Source organism: Fringilla coelebs, assembly GCF_963513975.1.
Source record: "Fringilla coelebs genome assembly, chromosome: 17".
Classification (NCBI taxonomy): Eukaryota; Metazoa; Chordata; class Aves; order Passeriformes; family Fringillidae; genus Fringilla; species Fringilla coelebs.
Window position 1 is genome coordinate 12,172,758 of NC_140043.1, and position 15,824 is coordinate 12,188,581.

The 15,824-nt window shown below is 43.7% G+C and overlaps 1 protein-coding gene across 10 annotated transcripts in view; it reads left to right on the forward strand.

The window, feature by feature from the left end:
• The window catches only part of ATXN2 (ataxin 2), a 49,279-nt gene that overhangs the window by 28,875 nt on the left and 4,580 nt on the right, over nt 1-15,824 (forward strand). For 7 of the 10 annotated variants that reach the window (XM_084217558.1, XM_084217564.1, XM_084217556.1 and 4 more), the window contains 8 exons: nt 272-579; nt 1,010-1,073; nt 1,191-1,343; nt 2,282-2,348; nt 4,291-4,475; nt 5,095-5,227; nt 14,431-14,576; nt 15,139-15,366. In XM_084217558.1, the coding sequence (XP_084073684.1) occupies nt 272-579; nt 1,010-1,073; nt 1,191-1,343; nt 2,282-2,348; nt 4,291-4,475; nt 5,095-5,227; nt 14,431-14,576; nt 15,139-15,366 (1,284 nt within the window). The remainder of the gene's footprint in view (nt 1-271; nt 580-1,009; nt 1,074-1,190; nt 1,344-2,281; nt 2,349-4,290; nt 4,476-5,094; nt 5,228-14,430; nt 14,577-15,138; nt 15,367-15,824) is intronic. The other 3 variants (XM_084217560.1, XM_084217559.1, XM_084217562.1) reach the window with 2 other exon arrangements.

The window sequence follows — 15,824 nt, forward strand, 5'->3', positions numbered from 1 at the left end:
CCAGAGGGTTGTCTGAAGCTTTCCTGTCACTCCTTAATCAACATACAGGTCACTTGAGTGGCTGAGCAGCTCCTTACACAGTGCCAGCTTAACCACTGTCAGTGCCCATGGATTTCTTTCTGTGTAGAAATGGAAATGAGTGTTTTAAAAGGTCATTTCCAGATGATGGAGGCTTGTGGGACTGTGTTTTACTCTGTGTATGTGACAGCATTAGATGGTCTCTCCTGAGTTTTGTATCAATTTACTGAATACATCCCTTGGGTTTTTTCAGTTACAGTCCAGTTCCTCTTCAGATGCAGTGGATCAGCTGCTAAACAAAACCCGAGAAGGTGAAAAATCAAGAGATGTAGTTAAAGAAAAGACAGAATCCACCCCTAAAGAATCTATCATAGAAGCTGGCAGTAACACCAACTCCAGTGGTGGCAGTAGCAAACCCAACAGTCCCAGTATTTCTCCTTCCATGAGTAACAGCTCTGAGCAAAAGCGAGGGCCTGAGGTCACCTCCCAAGGTGTGCAGACATCTGGGCCTGGAAGTAAACAAGACAAAGAGGATAAAGAGGAGAAGAAGGATACTTCTGAGTGAGTAACCATGCCTTTTGGAATAAGCACATCTTTATTAACAGCAGACCTTGTGCAGAAATCATGACTGGGTGACACATTCCTGCCTCTAGGTGCTGTGACACAGGAGGAACAACAGGGGAAGGGGCTGCCCTGAAAGTCATCTCCTGACTCAGTGCAGAGCTCTGGTCCTGTTGATGCCTAGTTCACATCTAAAAGCTTATTTCAATGTTTTCCTGGCTCACATGAGCTGTGGTATCCAACTGGAAAACTTTTGTGGTTAGCTGTAGTAAAAGTCCCTCAATGAGAGTGGCTTTTTGCATGCCATGAGGTGCTTGACTTCTCAGAAATCTGACTCACAGGTGGAAATGAGGTGTTTCTTAAATTATTAATTGCAGATACTCCTGTAAAAGAATAATGCCCAACTTCATTTTTTGTTCTTTATGTTTAGGCAAGTTAGAAAATCAACACTTAATCCCAATGCTAAAGAGTTCAACCCTCGATCTTTTGCTCAAGTAAGTAATTTGATGTTGTTTATCAGTGCCTTTGAGTAGATCTTTATAAAACCAACCTTTTCTTTGGAGGATACTCAAACTAACCCTGCCATATCCATTGCTCACCTCTTTTTTTAGCCGAAACCTTCTACTACACCAACCTCCCCTCGTCCTCAAGCTCAGCCCAGCCCCTCCATGGTGGGGCATCAGCAGCCAACCCCCGTGTACACTCAGCCTGTTTGTTTTGCACCAAATATGATGTACCCGGTTCCAGTGAGTCCAGGCGTGCAGGTAAAGTGCTGCAAACTCCTCAACACTTCACTGAGATCCTCAGGAAGCTGAGCAGGGCTTGGGAATCATAGAATGGGTTGGGGAGGACCTTAAAGATCAGCTTGTTGCAGCTTGGGAGCTGGGAGTTAAAGCAGGGAAATAGTACAGCTTGTATTGCTCTTGTAAATATAAATCATGTTGTTGTTAAGTTTTGGCTGTGTAAATACTGACTTTTCCCAGTGCTCCCTCAGTCTGGATGTTCAAATAATTCCAAACACTTGTAAATGCCAGCAGCCCACATTTATTGTGGATCTGTGCAGGTTTCCTCCCAGTTCTCTAAGCATAGTCTCTCACTCTGCCACCGTTTCTTTGTTTCAGTTGTGTCCCACTGGTTTCTGGTTGTTGTGGGGATCACTGGGATTTCAAATCTAGCTCCATTATCATAGAATCATGGAATATCCAGAGGTGGAGGGGACCCACAAGGATTTTCAGCCCAACTCCTGGCCCTGCATAGACACCCCAGCAATCCACCCTGTCCCTGAGAGCGTTCTCCACCCTCTCCTGGAGCTCTGGCAGCCTCGGGGCTGTGCCCATTCCCTGGGGAGCCTGTTCAGTGCCCCAGCACCCTCTGGGGGAAGAACCTTTCCCTGATATTTCAGCCTAACCCTCTCCTGAGTCAGCTTTATACCAAAAAGCTGCTGTGAGGCTGTCAGGTTGAGCCCAGTGCCTGCAGTAGCAGCAGTAGCATTCCTGGGCTGGTTGTTGCCAACCATCTGGTCTTAGTTGTGTGTCCGTGCAGACTTAATGACACTGATCCAAGAAAATCTCATAGGTTAGGCAGAGTTCACTAAACCCTGTAGCAGAACAGAGGGAAACACATAAAAGCTGAGTGGGGCCCCCACCCCAGCACACACAGAGTTTTTAAAGGAATATCATACCTTCAACTTGTTCTGTTTCAGCCTTTGTATCCTATTCCCATGACGCCCATGCCAGTGAACCAAGCCAAGACATATAGAGCAGGTAAAGGTGAGAATAATACTGCCTGTTTGGTTCTCAGTCTGCATGCAGCATGGCTAAATGACAAATGTTTGTGTGTTTTCTAATCCATGGCAATTTAGTTTCAATCAATATTTTAAATGCTATTTTTATTAAAGGGAAGTAAGTGGAAATACTAATGGATTTTTAGATAAACTAATTCAGGTAAAACATGCCAGGTTTGAGTAATGGGGGGTTGCTTGGCTTGGAATCTGATTTGGAAAACATCTCTGTTCCTTGAAGTATTAGGGTGAGCTGATCATCTCCTGTATTTCGTAAATATTACAGGTTTGTTTAAAGGGAACTTCTCTGCTGGTTTTCTGTACTGGTTTGCAGCAGTGCCCCAATTGGTGCTTTATAGAGGGGTTTTTAACCACATGCAGAGTCACTGTTTCTCCAGGAAGAGTTTGCTCTGCTGCCCTTCTGGAAAGAGCTGGTTCCAGTTTGTTCTTGTTCATTCCTGCTGCCCCACTGACTGAGCAGCTGGACTAACAATGACAATGCCACGTTTTTAAATGACACCCGTGGCTGTGGAGTCCTGATGGGTGGTAAGATGTTCCCTGAGCTGGGCAGGGCAGTGAGGGAGCAGAAAGTGCTGCTCTTGTTCCTGTGCTCCTGTTCCAGGGAGTGCTGTAAGTGCCCAGTGAATGCTTCTGCAGTGGCAGCCAGTGCTGCAGGACAGCAGCAGCCCTGCAGTTCCAGTCGCTGCAGGAGGAAATTGTTTCCTGCTGTTTAGAAACAAACAAGTGGCCTTTATCAACCTAGGGGAGACAAAACCCTGCAATGTATTTCTGTGGTAAAACACAGTAACTTCACTGTGGCCTCACCCCTGAAGTCTTCTGGTTAGCAACACTGTTTTAATCAGAAATACATTGCCGAGTGCTCGCTTGCTGGGTGAGGCAGCTCCAATTCTGAGTTCCTTTTTAAGTTCCAGTGTTTCCTGCATATCCATCTGTGTGCAGCACAGCCCTGTGGGAGCTGCCTGGGTTACAGCTCTGTGCCTTTACTCTGTTCAAGTTCCCTCCTGTATTTACTTTCTTTTGTTGATCTGCAGTGTAAATAAAATCATTGAGTGAATTTACGGATGTTTTCAACATTTCCCTCTCCTCTCACTAAGAGATTGCCCCTGCAGTGGAGTTTAGAGGAGCTTGAGGTAGCTCAGTTTAGAGTTGCAGCCTGACTGCAGGAAGCTGGAGCTCTCCTGGAATCCCCCTGGAGCTCCTAAGGCCATGCTTTATAGGCTGAATTAGTTTGTTCCAAGTGAGTTGGGTGGTCACCTTCCCAGGAGAGCTCAGGTGATCACACCCTGCTCTGTTCTTTTCATGTTCCTTCCCTCTTAATTATTCCAACTCCTTATAGGTTTTTGTCTCCCTCAGTGTTGTCTGTGACCTAAAATTTGTTTTCTGCTGCCCTGAGGGGTAGCACAGAGCTCAAAAGATGTGAAAACCTCGAGTTGTGGTTGGGTGGAGACCTTTATTGTGCTGTCCTCAGCCATAAGCACGAGTCATTTTAACATAAAGACTCCAACTTCCAGCTGATGGAACAGTGGCTGAGTTGTGGTCATAGAAGGTGAAAAAGTGTTTTAAAGGGGGCAGGATTAATTGGTTAATGTAGATATCCTGATACAACCTTTCTCTTCCACTTCTAATTCTGGTCAGTCTTTCTCTCTCTCCACCTTCCTTCCTCCACAAAGAAGGCAGGGCTGGGTTTGTGGCTGTGTATATCCAGCCCAAAGGCAGTGATGAAAATCAGGTGTTTCCTGGAGAAACTCCTTCACACTGTTCATTTTTGACAGAGCTCTAACCTGTGGTTTAAGGTGTGGGGTGAGGATATTCCACGTGGTCTCAGTAACATTATTACAACGTAGAACCTTTCAGAAAGCTCCAAATTTTTTTCTCTGTCTTTCTAACGTCAGGCAATCTTTGTTTTCCAGTACCAAATATGCCCCAGCAGCGGCAAGACCAACACCACCAGAGCACCATGATGCATCCTGCCTCAGCAGCAGGCCCTCCAATTGTAGCTACTCCACCTGCTTACTCTACACAATATGTTGCATATAGCCCCCAACAGTTTCCTAATCAGCCTCTTGTGCAGCATGTGCCACACTACCAATCTCAGGTAAGAGTCCTTTCCATGCTCCTGATCAATCCAAGCACAAATAATGAAGTGGTTCAGAGCTAAATAACCCCCTTGTGTCCAGCCCTGAGTCACCCTGAAGAGTTTCTGTGTTCTGGAGCACACGTGGTGATTTTGGAATGTGCTTCAAAGCCTGTAACAAATTTTAAGGTCCTAATGAATTTTAATGTCCTAACGAATTTTAAGGTCAGTTTAGAAGTTGGCATTTATTATTGATATGGTTTTTTAGCTCTTTGAAGAGTTTCTTTAGGTCATGGCCAGCACATCTCCTGGTTAAGTGTTCTAAAAATAACTTCCTTGGTGGACTGCTCTTACTTCAAAGGCTGTTAAATCTACACGTGTAATTGGATAAATGTATAAGCTTAGTGCATTATTAGAGTGGCAAAAATTGGACATGCCAACGTTTGCTGTCAGTTTCTAGCTCTTAAATTTTGGAAACAATTGGGACAATCCCAGCAGTGTGAAATCCTCAGCTCGCTCTGCGTTTGAGCAAGGCCGAGCTGCCGCCGTCTCAATCCCGACTGTTTAGATGACAAAAATTTCTTTGGAGTTAATTGTTAACCCGATTAACTGTGTAATTTTTCCTTTGTTCTGCCTGCAGCATCCTCATGTTTATAGCCCTGTAATACAGGGCAACGCTAGGATGATGGCCCCACCAGCACACGCACAGCCGGGTTTAGTATCTTCCTCTGCAACACAGTACGGTGCGCATGAACAGACACATGCTATGTATGGTAGGAAACGTTTTGTGTTATATGTAACTTTTTAAGTCCTTACCTTGTGCAGGGGATGTATTTAATCTCAGCCTTCCAATGTGGGTATCTCAGTAGATGTGGTTTATATTTCATAAAATGATGCTGATGATGAGCAGAGCATTGAAAACTGAGCCAGCTGGTTCAAATGAAAACTCAAGTGTGCTGATTTCGGTAGGATGCCAGTGACCAAGATGAGATTTCAACCTGGGAGCTGCTAAAGAATATCTGCTGAAAGAAGTTTGTTCAAGTTCTCTTGATGCTCTTGATACATCATCCCTTGTTTGTTCCTTGATTATAATTAGTACTTGTTTTATTGCAAGGTTATGACCTCAGTTTCAAACTTGACTTTAGTTCTGGCAACTAGTGAAATGCTGTCTTTATGATACTACTGGCATTATTAACAGTATGAACACTGCTGTTTAAGCAAAATAAACCATGTGTTGCTTACCTTTCTCATTTGGTAAGTCAAGAATAAGTAAATGCAACAGCTCATGTATTGCTCTCACTTGGACAATTAGTCTCTAGCATTATCAGATGGGCATTTTTCACTCACAGTGAAGTGCTGAAAATGTGGGTTACCTTGTGACAAAAGTAAAATGTGCAAGAACTTTCTAAAGCATTATAAATGTATGATAAATCAAGGCCCAATTTGGAGGAAAAAGAGCTCACTGCAAAACATGCTATTGAAAGAGGTAGAGTCAAGGTTGTTTAAGGCTTGGAAATTGTCATAAAATGTCAAAACAGCAGATGGTCTCTTGAAAACATGGCATTTCAATACTTGTTATAGCATCTGAGGAAAAGTTTTATTGGGTCACATATATTATTGACTTAGATTCTAATAAAAGATTTTCTGTACCTTTAGACATCTTTGTATGTTTTCGGGTGCTTAGTTTTACACTGCTACTTAATGGAAGTCCATGACATGTCATGAAAACTTACAGAGAATCTGGAGTTTAGTGGGAAATTAATTCTGATTTTAAGAGGTGTCTTACCCGTCTGAAAACATCTTGTCAGATCTCTGCAGTAGTGTGGTAACAGAGTTAAGAAACAAAAATAACTTATTTTGGTGCTCAGAGGAAGAACATTTGAGCTCATTTGTGCTGAAGCTGAAATGGAAGTTACTTGTAGAGATTAATCTTTCTCTCACAGGTCCTTGCTAATTGTATTACTTTGATCTTTTCAACTCTTGTGCTTGAGGTGTCCATGTAAACAGATCTTCTGTTTGCTTTTTCCTTAGATTAAATAGAATTCCCATAAAGCGAACGATCAAAGGCTTTCAGACCTTTATTGGTGAAAAACCTCCTCTCAAATTCTAATTAAAATAAAACCAAACATGAGATAATCTTGAGATTTGATTCAGAATGGTTGCATGTGACTTTCTAGCAATTTCCCATTGTGCACCATCCTTATCTTCTGTAATCAGTGGGTTCTGCAGCGTTGAAGTACAAGCCCGTTGCCTTGCTTGGCTTTGATCAGATGTCTGTATAGTTTTTTTTTCACTGATATTCTAACTTACAACTGTTAGATCTCATTTTGTGTTGGTTTTGCAGCTTGTCTGTTGTAGATATGTGACTACCTGCCAGTGCAAACAACTAAGTTGGGTCAAACTTGAGAATTCTTTGGTATTTCCTGCCATGTAATTAAATATTACTTTCCCAAGAGCACCTAATTTAACAGAAATGGCCTGTCCTCCTGTGTTCTTTCAAGTAGCTACTTGGTGACTCTTCTAAATATTCTCCCACCTTCCAGTAAATGATGGAGTGCTTGAAATTTTTGTTACTGAAACCACTGAACCCAAGAGGATCATAAACTCCATGTGACAGACCTTTTTTAAGGGCGTGTTCTTGCCCCTGTGCAGACGTGTTTAGTGAACATGAACTGTCTCAAATGTACCCTTCACCTTCCAAGGTGACACTGACACATGGAATGACTCCTGATGTTCTGCAGCAGCCTCTCAATTCACATTTTTACAAGTCTTGCATGTGCTGAGTGCCTGAAGACCTGGCCCAGATAGACTGTGCTTCCTCCAAAGTGTGTCCAGCTGTAACGTGTCCACTTCAGCTTCCATTTGTCCATGTGTGGGAAAAGGCAGGAATGCCAGAGGTGACCAGTCTGAGCTGCTCATGGAGCTAAAGAACATCATGTTGGAATTGTTCACATCTGACTGAGTGACTATGAGAAAATATCCATAACTTATGTGCTGTCTTTTGGGAATCTTAAGTTTACCCACATTTGAACTAAATATACCTGTGCACTTTGATTCTGGTCCTCTCTTAAAAAATAATTTGAAAGTACAGAATAACAACTTCCTGAGAAACAACCACCGCTGCTGCTTTTGATTTTGCTCAAACAATTTCCCTTTTGGCTCTTAAAAATTGCTATCTGATTTTTGAAAGATATATTATTACTTAATTTTAGCACTGATACCAGGATTCAGTGGGCCACGCTGCCCCTTAAGGGTACTGGTGCTTGCTTTGAGTTATTCCTGCAAAATTCACTCAGTTTTTCTCCTGCATATGTGGTAGAGAGAAGATGTCTGCAAGAACTACTGTGCTGAGACCTGGGGGTTGGGGGGAAACTGCTTATCAAGTATTCCTAAGGTGTGAAATGTTTTCTGGTAAGATCTGAAACTCCACCTTCACTAATGGTTTGGGACGAGTTGAAAGTCTGTGGCAAATAGTAACAGCCTGGCAGCCAAGAGCAATTCCTGTCGATTTAAGGGAGCCACCCTCACTGCCAGAATTTTGGGGTTGTTTTCCTTCCTGTCTTGTGAAGAGATAGCTGAATCCAAATTACATACAATGGCCTACACTTGGTGATAAGCACTCTTCCATTTTAAAGAAAAGTACTTTTGTCTAATGCTGTTTAATGGGATATTCCTGCACTTCTGGGATTTCCTTACCAGTTCACAGTGTCACAACCCCGCTGTTGCCAAGAGAGAGAAGCAGAGCTGCGTGGTCCCAGTAACCCCAGCTAAGGACAGGACAGAGGAGTGTTCAGATCACTGGGGTTTTCCCCTCAAAATGGGGAAGGACAAAGTCCAACCAGATTTCTTCCCAGCCAGACGATAACAACGTCTGTGACGCTTCATCTGCGGAGCCACCGTGACCAGGAGAGTTTGAAATGTGACACCTTTACCTGCCACAGAGCCGACCTGGAGGTGTCATCCTTCCCCTGCTCAGCTGCACCTTGGGTTCAGGAGGTTCTGTGTCTGTCTGGCAGCTGCTGGCTCGGGGTGGCCTCCCAGTCCCTGTCCTTGGGCTGCTGGACTTTGCTGGCCACGGTCCCAGTTTGGCTCCTGTGTCACACAAAGCCCAGACCAGGCTTCTGCTGCTGGTAGAGAATTTGGTTACCAAGCAGAGGGTGGATCTGTCCATTCCTGTGGCAATGAACTTGTGTTAGTTTTCTGTGTGGCTGATTTGTTTCCAGATAATTGGAGTCCTCTGAAAAACTTAACTTTTGTGTTTAAGAACTTGTGTAAAACCAGACCTTGGTTTTACACAGATGCATTTCCTGTTTTTTGTGCTCTCATTCCTGTCCCTGTTCTCCCTTCCCTTTTCCCTCTTCTGCATATGTTTTACTGGTCTGGTGTTGTCTCTAACTTTATCTGGTTTCTGTCTCAGCAGTAGAGTAAATTCTATTCCCCTGATAGTACAATGGTGGATAGAATATAAACTTCAGAGGATTCTCCAGGGACTAAGAGTGAACCAGTCACCAAAGTTGTCTTGGAACTGTTCAGAATGGCAGTGCTGTAGCTGAAAAAGCAAGGGCCAGTTTCTGCTCTAGTGTAATTGCATTTTAACCTTCTTGTTACAGTGGACAGTAATAGACCATGAATTGACATAAAGTTTCTTTTTGTGTTAATTAAGAGCTGCAGACAGCAGTGTCAGAGTTGAGAAGGAAAGCTTACTCTAGACTTGTGTTTCATCTCCACTAATTTTTAAAACAAAATATCTAGCTCTAATAGCAGCTAAGTGAATAAAAATATCTGCATGGTTCTAGAGTCTTCAAAAAAGAATGAAAAAAAAAAAAAACTGACACTGACCTTTCCAGAAGATGGGAAGTATGCACGTGGCAAGAGGCTAATTTACCTTTCTATTTCCCAAATTCAGCATGTCCCAAAATACCATACAGCAAGGAGACAGGCCCTTCTTTCTACTTTGCCAGTGAGTTGGGTTTTTTGTACTAATTTTGATTGTACAGAAAAGCACTTTCTAAAGAACCACATGTTAAAGGAATGGAACCTGTTGAGGGAACAAGTTTCCTTGCACCAAACCAGGATGTGGAAAACGCAGGAAGGTTCCTCTCAGTGGGCAGGGAATTGAGCCTTGGAGCAGATTTATATGATCACAGGAGGCTGAGTTGTCAATTCTTCAAAAATTTATTTTGAATATGGAATAATCTCTGATTTCACTACCCAGTCTTGTCATCTGCAGCTGGAAGTGGGCTCTGAGAAATCCTTCCCTGTCAGGGTGGTGAGGCCCTGGCACAGGGTGCCCAGGGAAGCTGTGGCTGCTCCATCCTGGAAGTGTCCAAAGCCAGGCTGGATGGGGCTTGGAGCAGCCTGGGATAGTGGAAGGTGTCCCTGCCCATGGCAGGGGTGGGACTGGATGATCTTGAAGGTCCCTTCCCACCCAAACCACTCTGTGATTCTGTAGCCTCTACTTAAACCTGTGGGAGCTGCCTTGCTCCCTTTCATGAGCCAAACAGGATTTTTACACTGGATGAATTACCAGCTTCCTAAAAGGAGAAGCACCTTGGGCCTCATCCCTAAAGCCATGGCTCAAGTTTTGAGCACCTGGGAGGAAATAACTCGAGCTGCAGCAGAGGTGGAGGAAGTTTTCTGTAGAGCTGCCACTGAAGGAGTGCTGGGAACAACTTGTGGTGGTGATTGTAGGACAGGGATGAGATGAGGGCTCCTTGGAACTTCCTCAGTTCCATTGCTTGGCTCAGGTGGGGCTGTGCTGGTCACCAGCATCCCTGGAGGCACTGGGAGAGGAGCTGCTGCTCTCTGGACACAGCAGCCTGATCCAGCTCATCCACACTTAGCAGCAAAGGCAGAGAACTGCAAAATGATCCTGCCTTGTCTGCTCAGCTGGTGCTCAGCAGCTGCTTTGAGGAAGCTGAGGTTTGAGGGGGGAGCTTGCAGGATGAACTCTCACCCAGGACATGGGAAAGGAGGAGTTGCAGTTTCAGGCTGTTTCTGTTCTTGCTCCTGTCCTGCTGTGACACTTGTTGCTGTGTCTGTCTGTAAGTCTGTGCAGCCCATGCCAGGCACTCTCCTGGTTTGTTGGTTTTGGTTTTTTTGGTTTTTTTTTTTTTTTTTTGCATTAGCTCATGCAAAAGGGATGTGAGAAAAAGCACTTGTTCTCCAAAAATCTCCTCTGGAGCAGATTTCCTGTGTTTCTTGTGCCACACTGGTTCTGCCTGGGTGGGGGCTGTAGGATGCTGACCTGGGCTGTGTTCATGCCTCTTGGTTTGGTGCACTGAAATCACTTCAATGACCTCGTTCCTTTCTTGGATTAGCTTTGAAGTCAAGTCCACTCTACCTGTGTAAAATGACTTCTTGAAATGTTTGTACAATGAAAGAAACATTTGCTATTTCTTTGCTTCCTACCATTCAGGTCTTTTAAATGTAGTTATCCTCACCATCTTACTGGCTCTGGCAATAGTTTTGAAGTTTGTTCACTGGTCAGTTCTTGAAAACAGGCTCTTCATTGCATCTTGGGACCATGACCAACACTGACCACCATTGGCACCATTGAAATTCCAGGGGAAAAAACAAAATTACAAAATGACATTATGTGGTTTCACATATTCCCTTGTAGCTGGGAGTTCTGCTTGATTTCTGCTGCTCTGACCTCTTCTGATTTCAGCTCCTTCTGTGGGTTTTGTGGCTGACTGCTTCTTGTTTGCTCTCAGAAATGGGGTGCAGTTCTGTAGAGATGAATTCAGCAATTCAATCCCTGTGACTGAGTCACTCCCCTCCCCGTTCCCTGCCAGGTCAGTGCAGTGAAATATCTCACATTGGACCCAGTTTGATTAGAAAGGTGCAGAAGTGAAGCAGGGCAGCCCAGGCAGAGCAATTGGAGGGATAAAGGCTGAGAAACCCGGTGTATTTGTGCTGGAATGAGCTGAGGTGACTTGCAGCAAGGTGTGTCCTTTCCTAGAGCTTTCCTGGCACATTCTCAGATAATAGGTGGCCATTTGGAAAATTCCAAAATACTGACAATTGGGGGAAAATGTTGGATAGTGGGTCTTTTTTTTTTTTTTTCCACCTCCTGTCTTGTCTTATTTGCTGTTAATTTGTGTAGTGAGCTGTTTTGATGACCAGGCAAAAATTCCTTTAAAAAATCCCAGGGAAAGTGCTTTAGTTCTGGCTGAGCAGGTGAATTTTTCATGACTTTTACAAGACTCCTTTGACAGCCCTGCTGGTCTCAGAGATTTCATTGGCTTGGCAGGAATTACTTGCACTAACTAAACAAGAAAAACCATTTACACTGCTGGAGTTGGAGTCTGAGCTCTGGTTTTGAGCTGGGAATGCATTTCAGACCTGCTGAGTCGTTCTTGGTTTGTGTGCAGGGACTGGCCAGGATGTGGAGAAATGCCCAGATAACATTTTTTGAAAGGCATTTTTAATATTACTATTAAAACATAATTTGCAGCAGCATCTGAAGTGGTTTTAAGCTTTACAAATTTGGTCATTAGGGTGACCTGCTAAAGACAAAACGAAGGAGAGGAGAAACTGAAAATTAAATATTTTCAGTGTACAAAAATCCAGTGCTTCAAATCCAAAGCTATGGATAAAATATTAGGTGGTTTTGGAAGAGCTGCCTCTATGACAAAAACCTGATCCTCCCCCTGGTTTATATCTGTTCTTTAGGGTGCTGTTCCTTGGTTTAACTGGTGTCTTAAGAGAGAAATTCCTTATTGTGAAGTTTTATTGTAGAAATATCTGCTTCAGAACAGCTGAGTTTATTATTCTCTTGGCCATAAAGAACCAAAAGATGAATCGCACAAGTGCTTTAATGGAGTCCCACATTATTTTGGGGGCTCTTAACAAGTGATGTGGGAAGCCTTGAGTATCTTACAACTTGGAATTAAATTTCATATACATTTTAAAGCCTCTTGAATGGAGGTGGAGTTAATTTGCAGCCAGGCTCGCCAGCTCTGTGGCTGAGGCACTGGGAGGATTGCTGTCCTTTGGCAAGCAAGTAATCCCTCCTTCCATTTATTTCTGTTACTCTGACAAAGATAATCATTTCTGGCCTTCTTCAGAGTGTGTATAATAATGAGGTTGAGGGATTGTCCTCCTGTAGAAAGCCATAAACTACTCTAAAAATGATCAGTGTTGCCATTGATAATTTTGGTGTTGTCAGAGGAGAGATGTCTGAAAGTCAAGTAGGAGCATGGCAGGGATGCTGCTGCAAAATACATTTTAGTAGTGATACAAAAAAAAAAAATCAAAAATGCTTGGATTTAAAGCATAACAAAATGCTGTGGCAGAAGATCCTGCTGGTTTTGACAGTGTGCTTAGAAAATATGGAGGTGTTTTTGAAACTCCTTTTCAATCAGGAGGTCTCAGAGTGTACAACTGTGCTTGCACATGTGGATAAGAACATTAGGATCAACTCCAGGCTGCAGGAATTTTGTTCATCTGCGTTAATAGCCTGAAACTGCTCATCACTGCAAGGCCATTTGCTCAGTGAAGATTTAATAGAGCTTGCCAGGGATTAAGTTAAATGTGGCAGGCAGTTATTTTCTAAAGGAGGAACCTTCACAGGGGAGAAAAACCTCAATTAGACAAAAATATCCAGGCTCTCTGTATTCTGGTGAGTTGGAACGTGTCAGAACTTGGATTTTTAAGGTTTATAGCAAACCAGACTGGAGGAAAACTGCAGTGGCCATCGAGATCTTATATAATACAAACCCCATTAAAAAAAAACAACCTGGTAGATACTCATCAGTAATTAACTTCAGAACCACCAAAAGGCACCAAAACAAATAAGGAACAGTTGAAGGAAATATTGAGGAGCAGGATGATAGTTTTCTTTGGCTGTTTGCTTTTTTAGCACTTTGTCAGCAAAACTCTCCTTGGTCCTTCAGGCTGTGACATCAGAGGGATCAACACGTGTTGTCACACACAGAAGTAGCTGCAGACATGGCCTGGTTGTTGCACAAGACCTAAAAGAAATAGGGGAAACATCCTCATTTTTAGGGTCCTGCTTTTGCATTGCATGCTTTGTGTTGAAAGGAAGACTTGTCATGATGGCTTTTCATACTTGCTTAGATTCCCTGAAAAGTTAAAAGAAGAAAAAAAAAATAGGGTTTAGTGTGGCCCATTTGAAGCAGGACAGAGCAGGATCCAAGAAGGAACTGGGTGTTTGTTGTTGGAGACTGGCACAGCTGTAGCAACAGATGTGGCTTCACTGGGGTAAAAGTTTTCTGTTGTTCAGTTTCTTCCTTTTTGGGAATTTTGTACCTTATTTGCTTCTGATTCAAGGAATGAAGAATTCCATGGCAGTGTTGGGGAACTCACAGGATGGTGGTGATCCAGAACAGATTGGCCTCGAGGGCAGAGGCAAAATGGGTTATTTTAGCACAAGAAAGTGGCTTCAGCAAAAATTTAATGCTCGAGCAGCCTCAGTTTTGTCAGCTGTGATGTGTTTATTTACTCTGGAGTGCACGGGCAGAGTTTGTGCTTCCCTCTGACTGTTCTGTGAGCAATTTCCAGAAGAGTAGCATGGTGAGGTTAGCCAGGTATAAGGCCAAAGAATTTTTTTTGGATGGTGGAAATAAAAATGGCTTGTAACACCTTTGAAAAGTATATCTCAGGAAATCCTAAATTGTATGAAAATTATAAATTTGATCTTTGAAACTGGTCTGTTTGACAAAACAAAAGATGAAATACTGCTTTTCTCTATGTAGTATCTGTTACATTGTCAAATTAGGGAAGATGAACTGTCTAATTATGGTTGTTTATAGACTTTCCTGCCAAACCAAACTACACAAAAGCAAGGTAAGATCATCAGCTATTTGCAAGATAAATATATATAGTTTTCAGAAGGGGGAGGGAATATATTTACAGACTGAGTTGTAGTGAAATCTTCAATTGCAAATGGTAATTTGATAGAGGTGCATGTCCTGTGCTTGGTGTTAAATATTCCTCTTTTTCATCCTAGTTTCCACTGGCTCACTTGCTCAGCAGTATGCCCACCCTAATGCTACCCTGCACCCGCATCCTCCTCATCCTCAGCCTTCTGCCACCCCAACTGGCCAGCAGCAAAGCCAACATGCTGGAAGCCACCCTGCTCCAAGCCCCGTGCAGGTAACACAGCCCTGAGTGGCTGCAAATTGCGTTGAAGGGATTGCAGCAGTCCAGTGCTTGATGTTGATGTATTGATTTCTCTGAGAGGGAAAAGGGGAGGATGGAGCAGAGTCCAACCACTCATTTCTGCTTGTTCACAGGGGATGGGGGATGTTTCAGTGTAAGGATTAAGGAAGGATCATAATTGTGTCAGTGCTTTCATATGAGAGAAGTGGAAATAGCAGATAAATGCTGAGAGGCGTTTGACTGGATTTTGTCAAAGCAGCTGAAAACAAAGTGGTCCTCGGAATAGTGCTGCATTCCTTAATTCCCTCCTGGGAATAACTCTGTGAGGCACTCCCAGCTCCAGGTTCTGCATGGTTTTACCTGGCAGTCTGGGTTCTGTTTGGCAGCAGAAGCTGAGCCTGGTGGGGTTGTAAAGAGTTCCCCCACGAGCGCGGGTGATCCTTAAATTGGCCATTTCCAGATTCAGAATGAAGAGCAGTTTCCCACCCCTTTCTCCTTAACAGCATCAATGCAATTCCTCAGGTCTAACCAGAACAATCTCTGTGTTTTCTTGCAGCACCACCAGCACCAGGCTGCCCAGGCCCTGCACCTGGCCAACCCCCAGCAGCAGTCGGCGATTTACCACGCAGGTCTAGCTCCAACCCCTCCTTCCATGACGCCAGGCTCCAACACGCAGTCTCCACAAAACAATTTTCCTACAGCACAACAAACAGTCTTCACCATTCATCCCTCCCATGTTCAACCTGCATATACCAATCCGCCACACATGGCCCATGTCCCCCAGGTAAACACAGTTTAACAACCTTCAAGACTAAATGTCTTAATGCCACAAAAGTTAGGACAGTCGGGCCTGCTGAAGTGATTGCCAATCTGTCACCTCTCAGCACAGACTTACCTGTTGTTGTTATTTAGGTTTCTGTCTGTACATTGCCTTTATTTAGAATTTTGACAAGGTGTACTTGGACCTCAGCTTCCAACACCTAGTGCATCTGCAACTGTAGTTTAATGAAGACATCTTAAGCTGGCACTGCTACTGAAATAAATTGAGCTCTCTTCCCAGTTCCTGGCTCCCATCCTTGTCCCTGCCCCACCACTCTGCTCCCAGAACTGCCTGGCCGTGGAGCAGAGCAGGCTGGGGACACAATTCAGCTGAAATGTGCCTCCCCTACCCCCTTTTTAGGCTATTTCTTGGTCACATTGGTTCCCTGCTCAGTCAGGTGCCTGATCCCAGGAAGAGCTGGC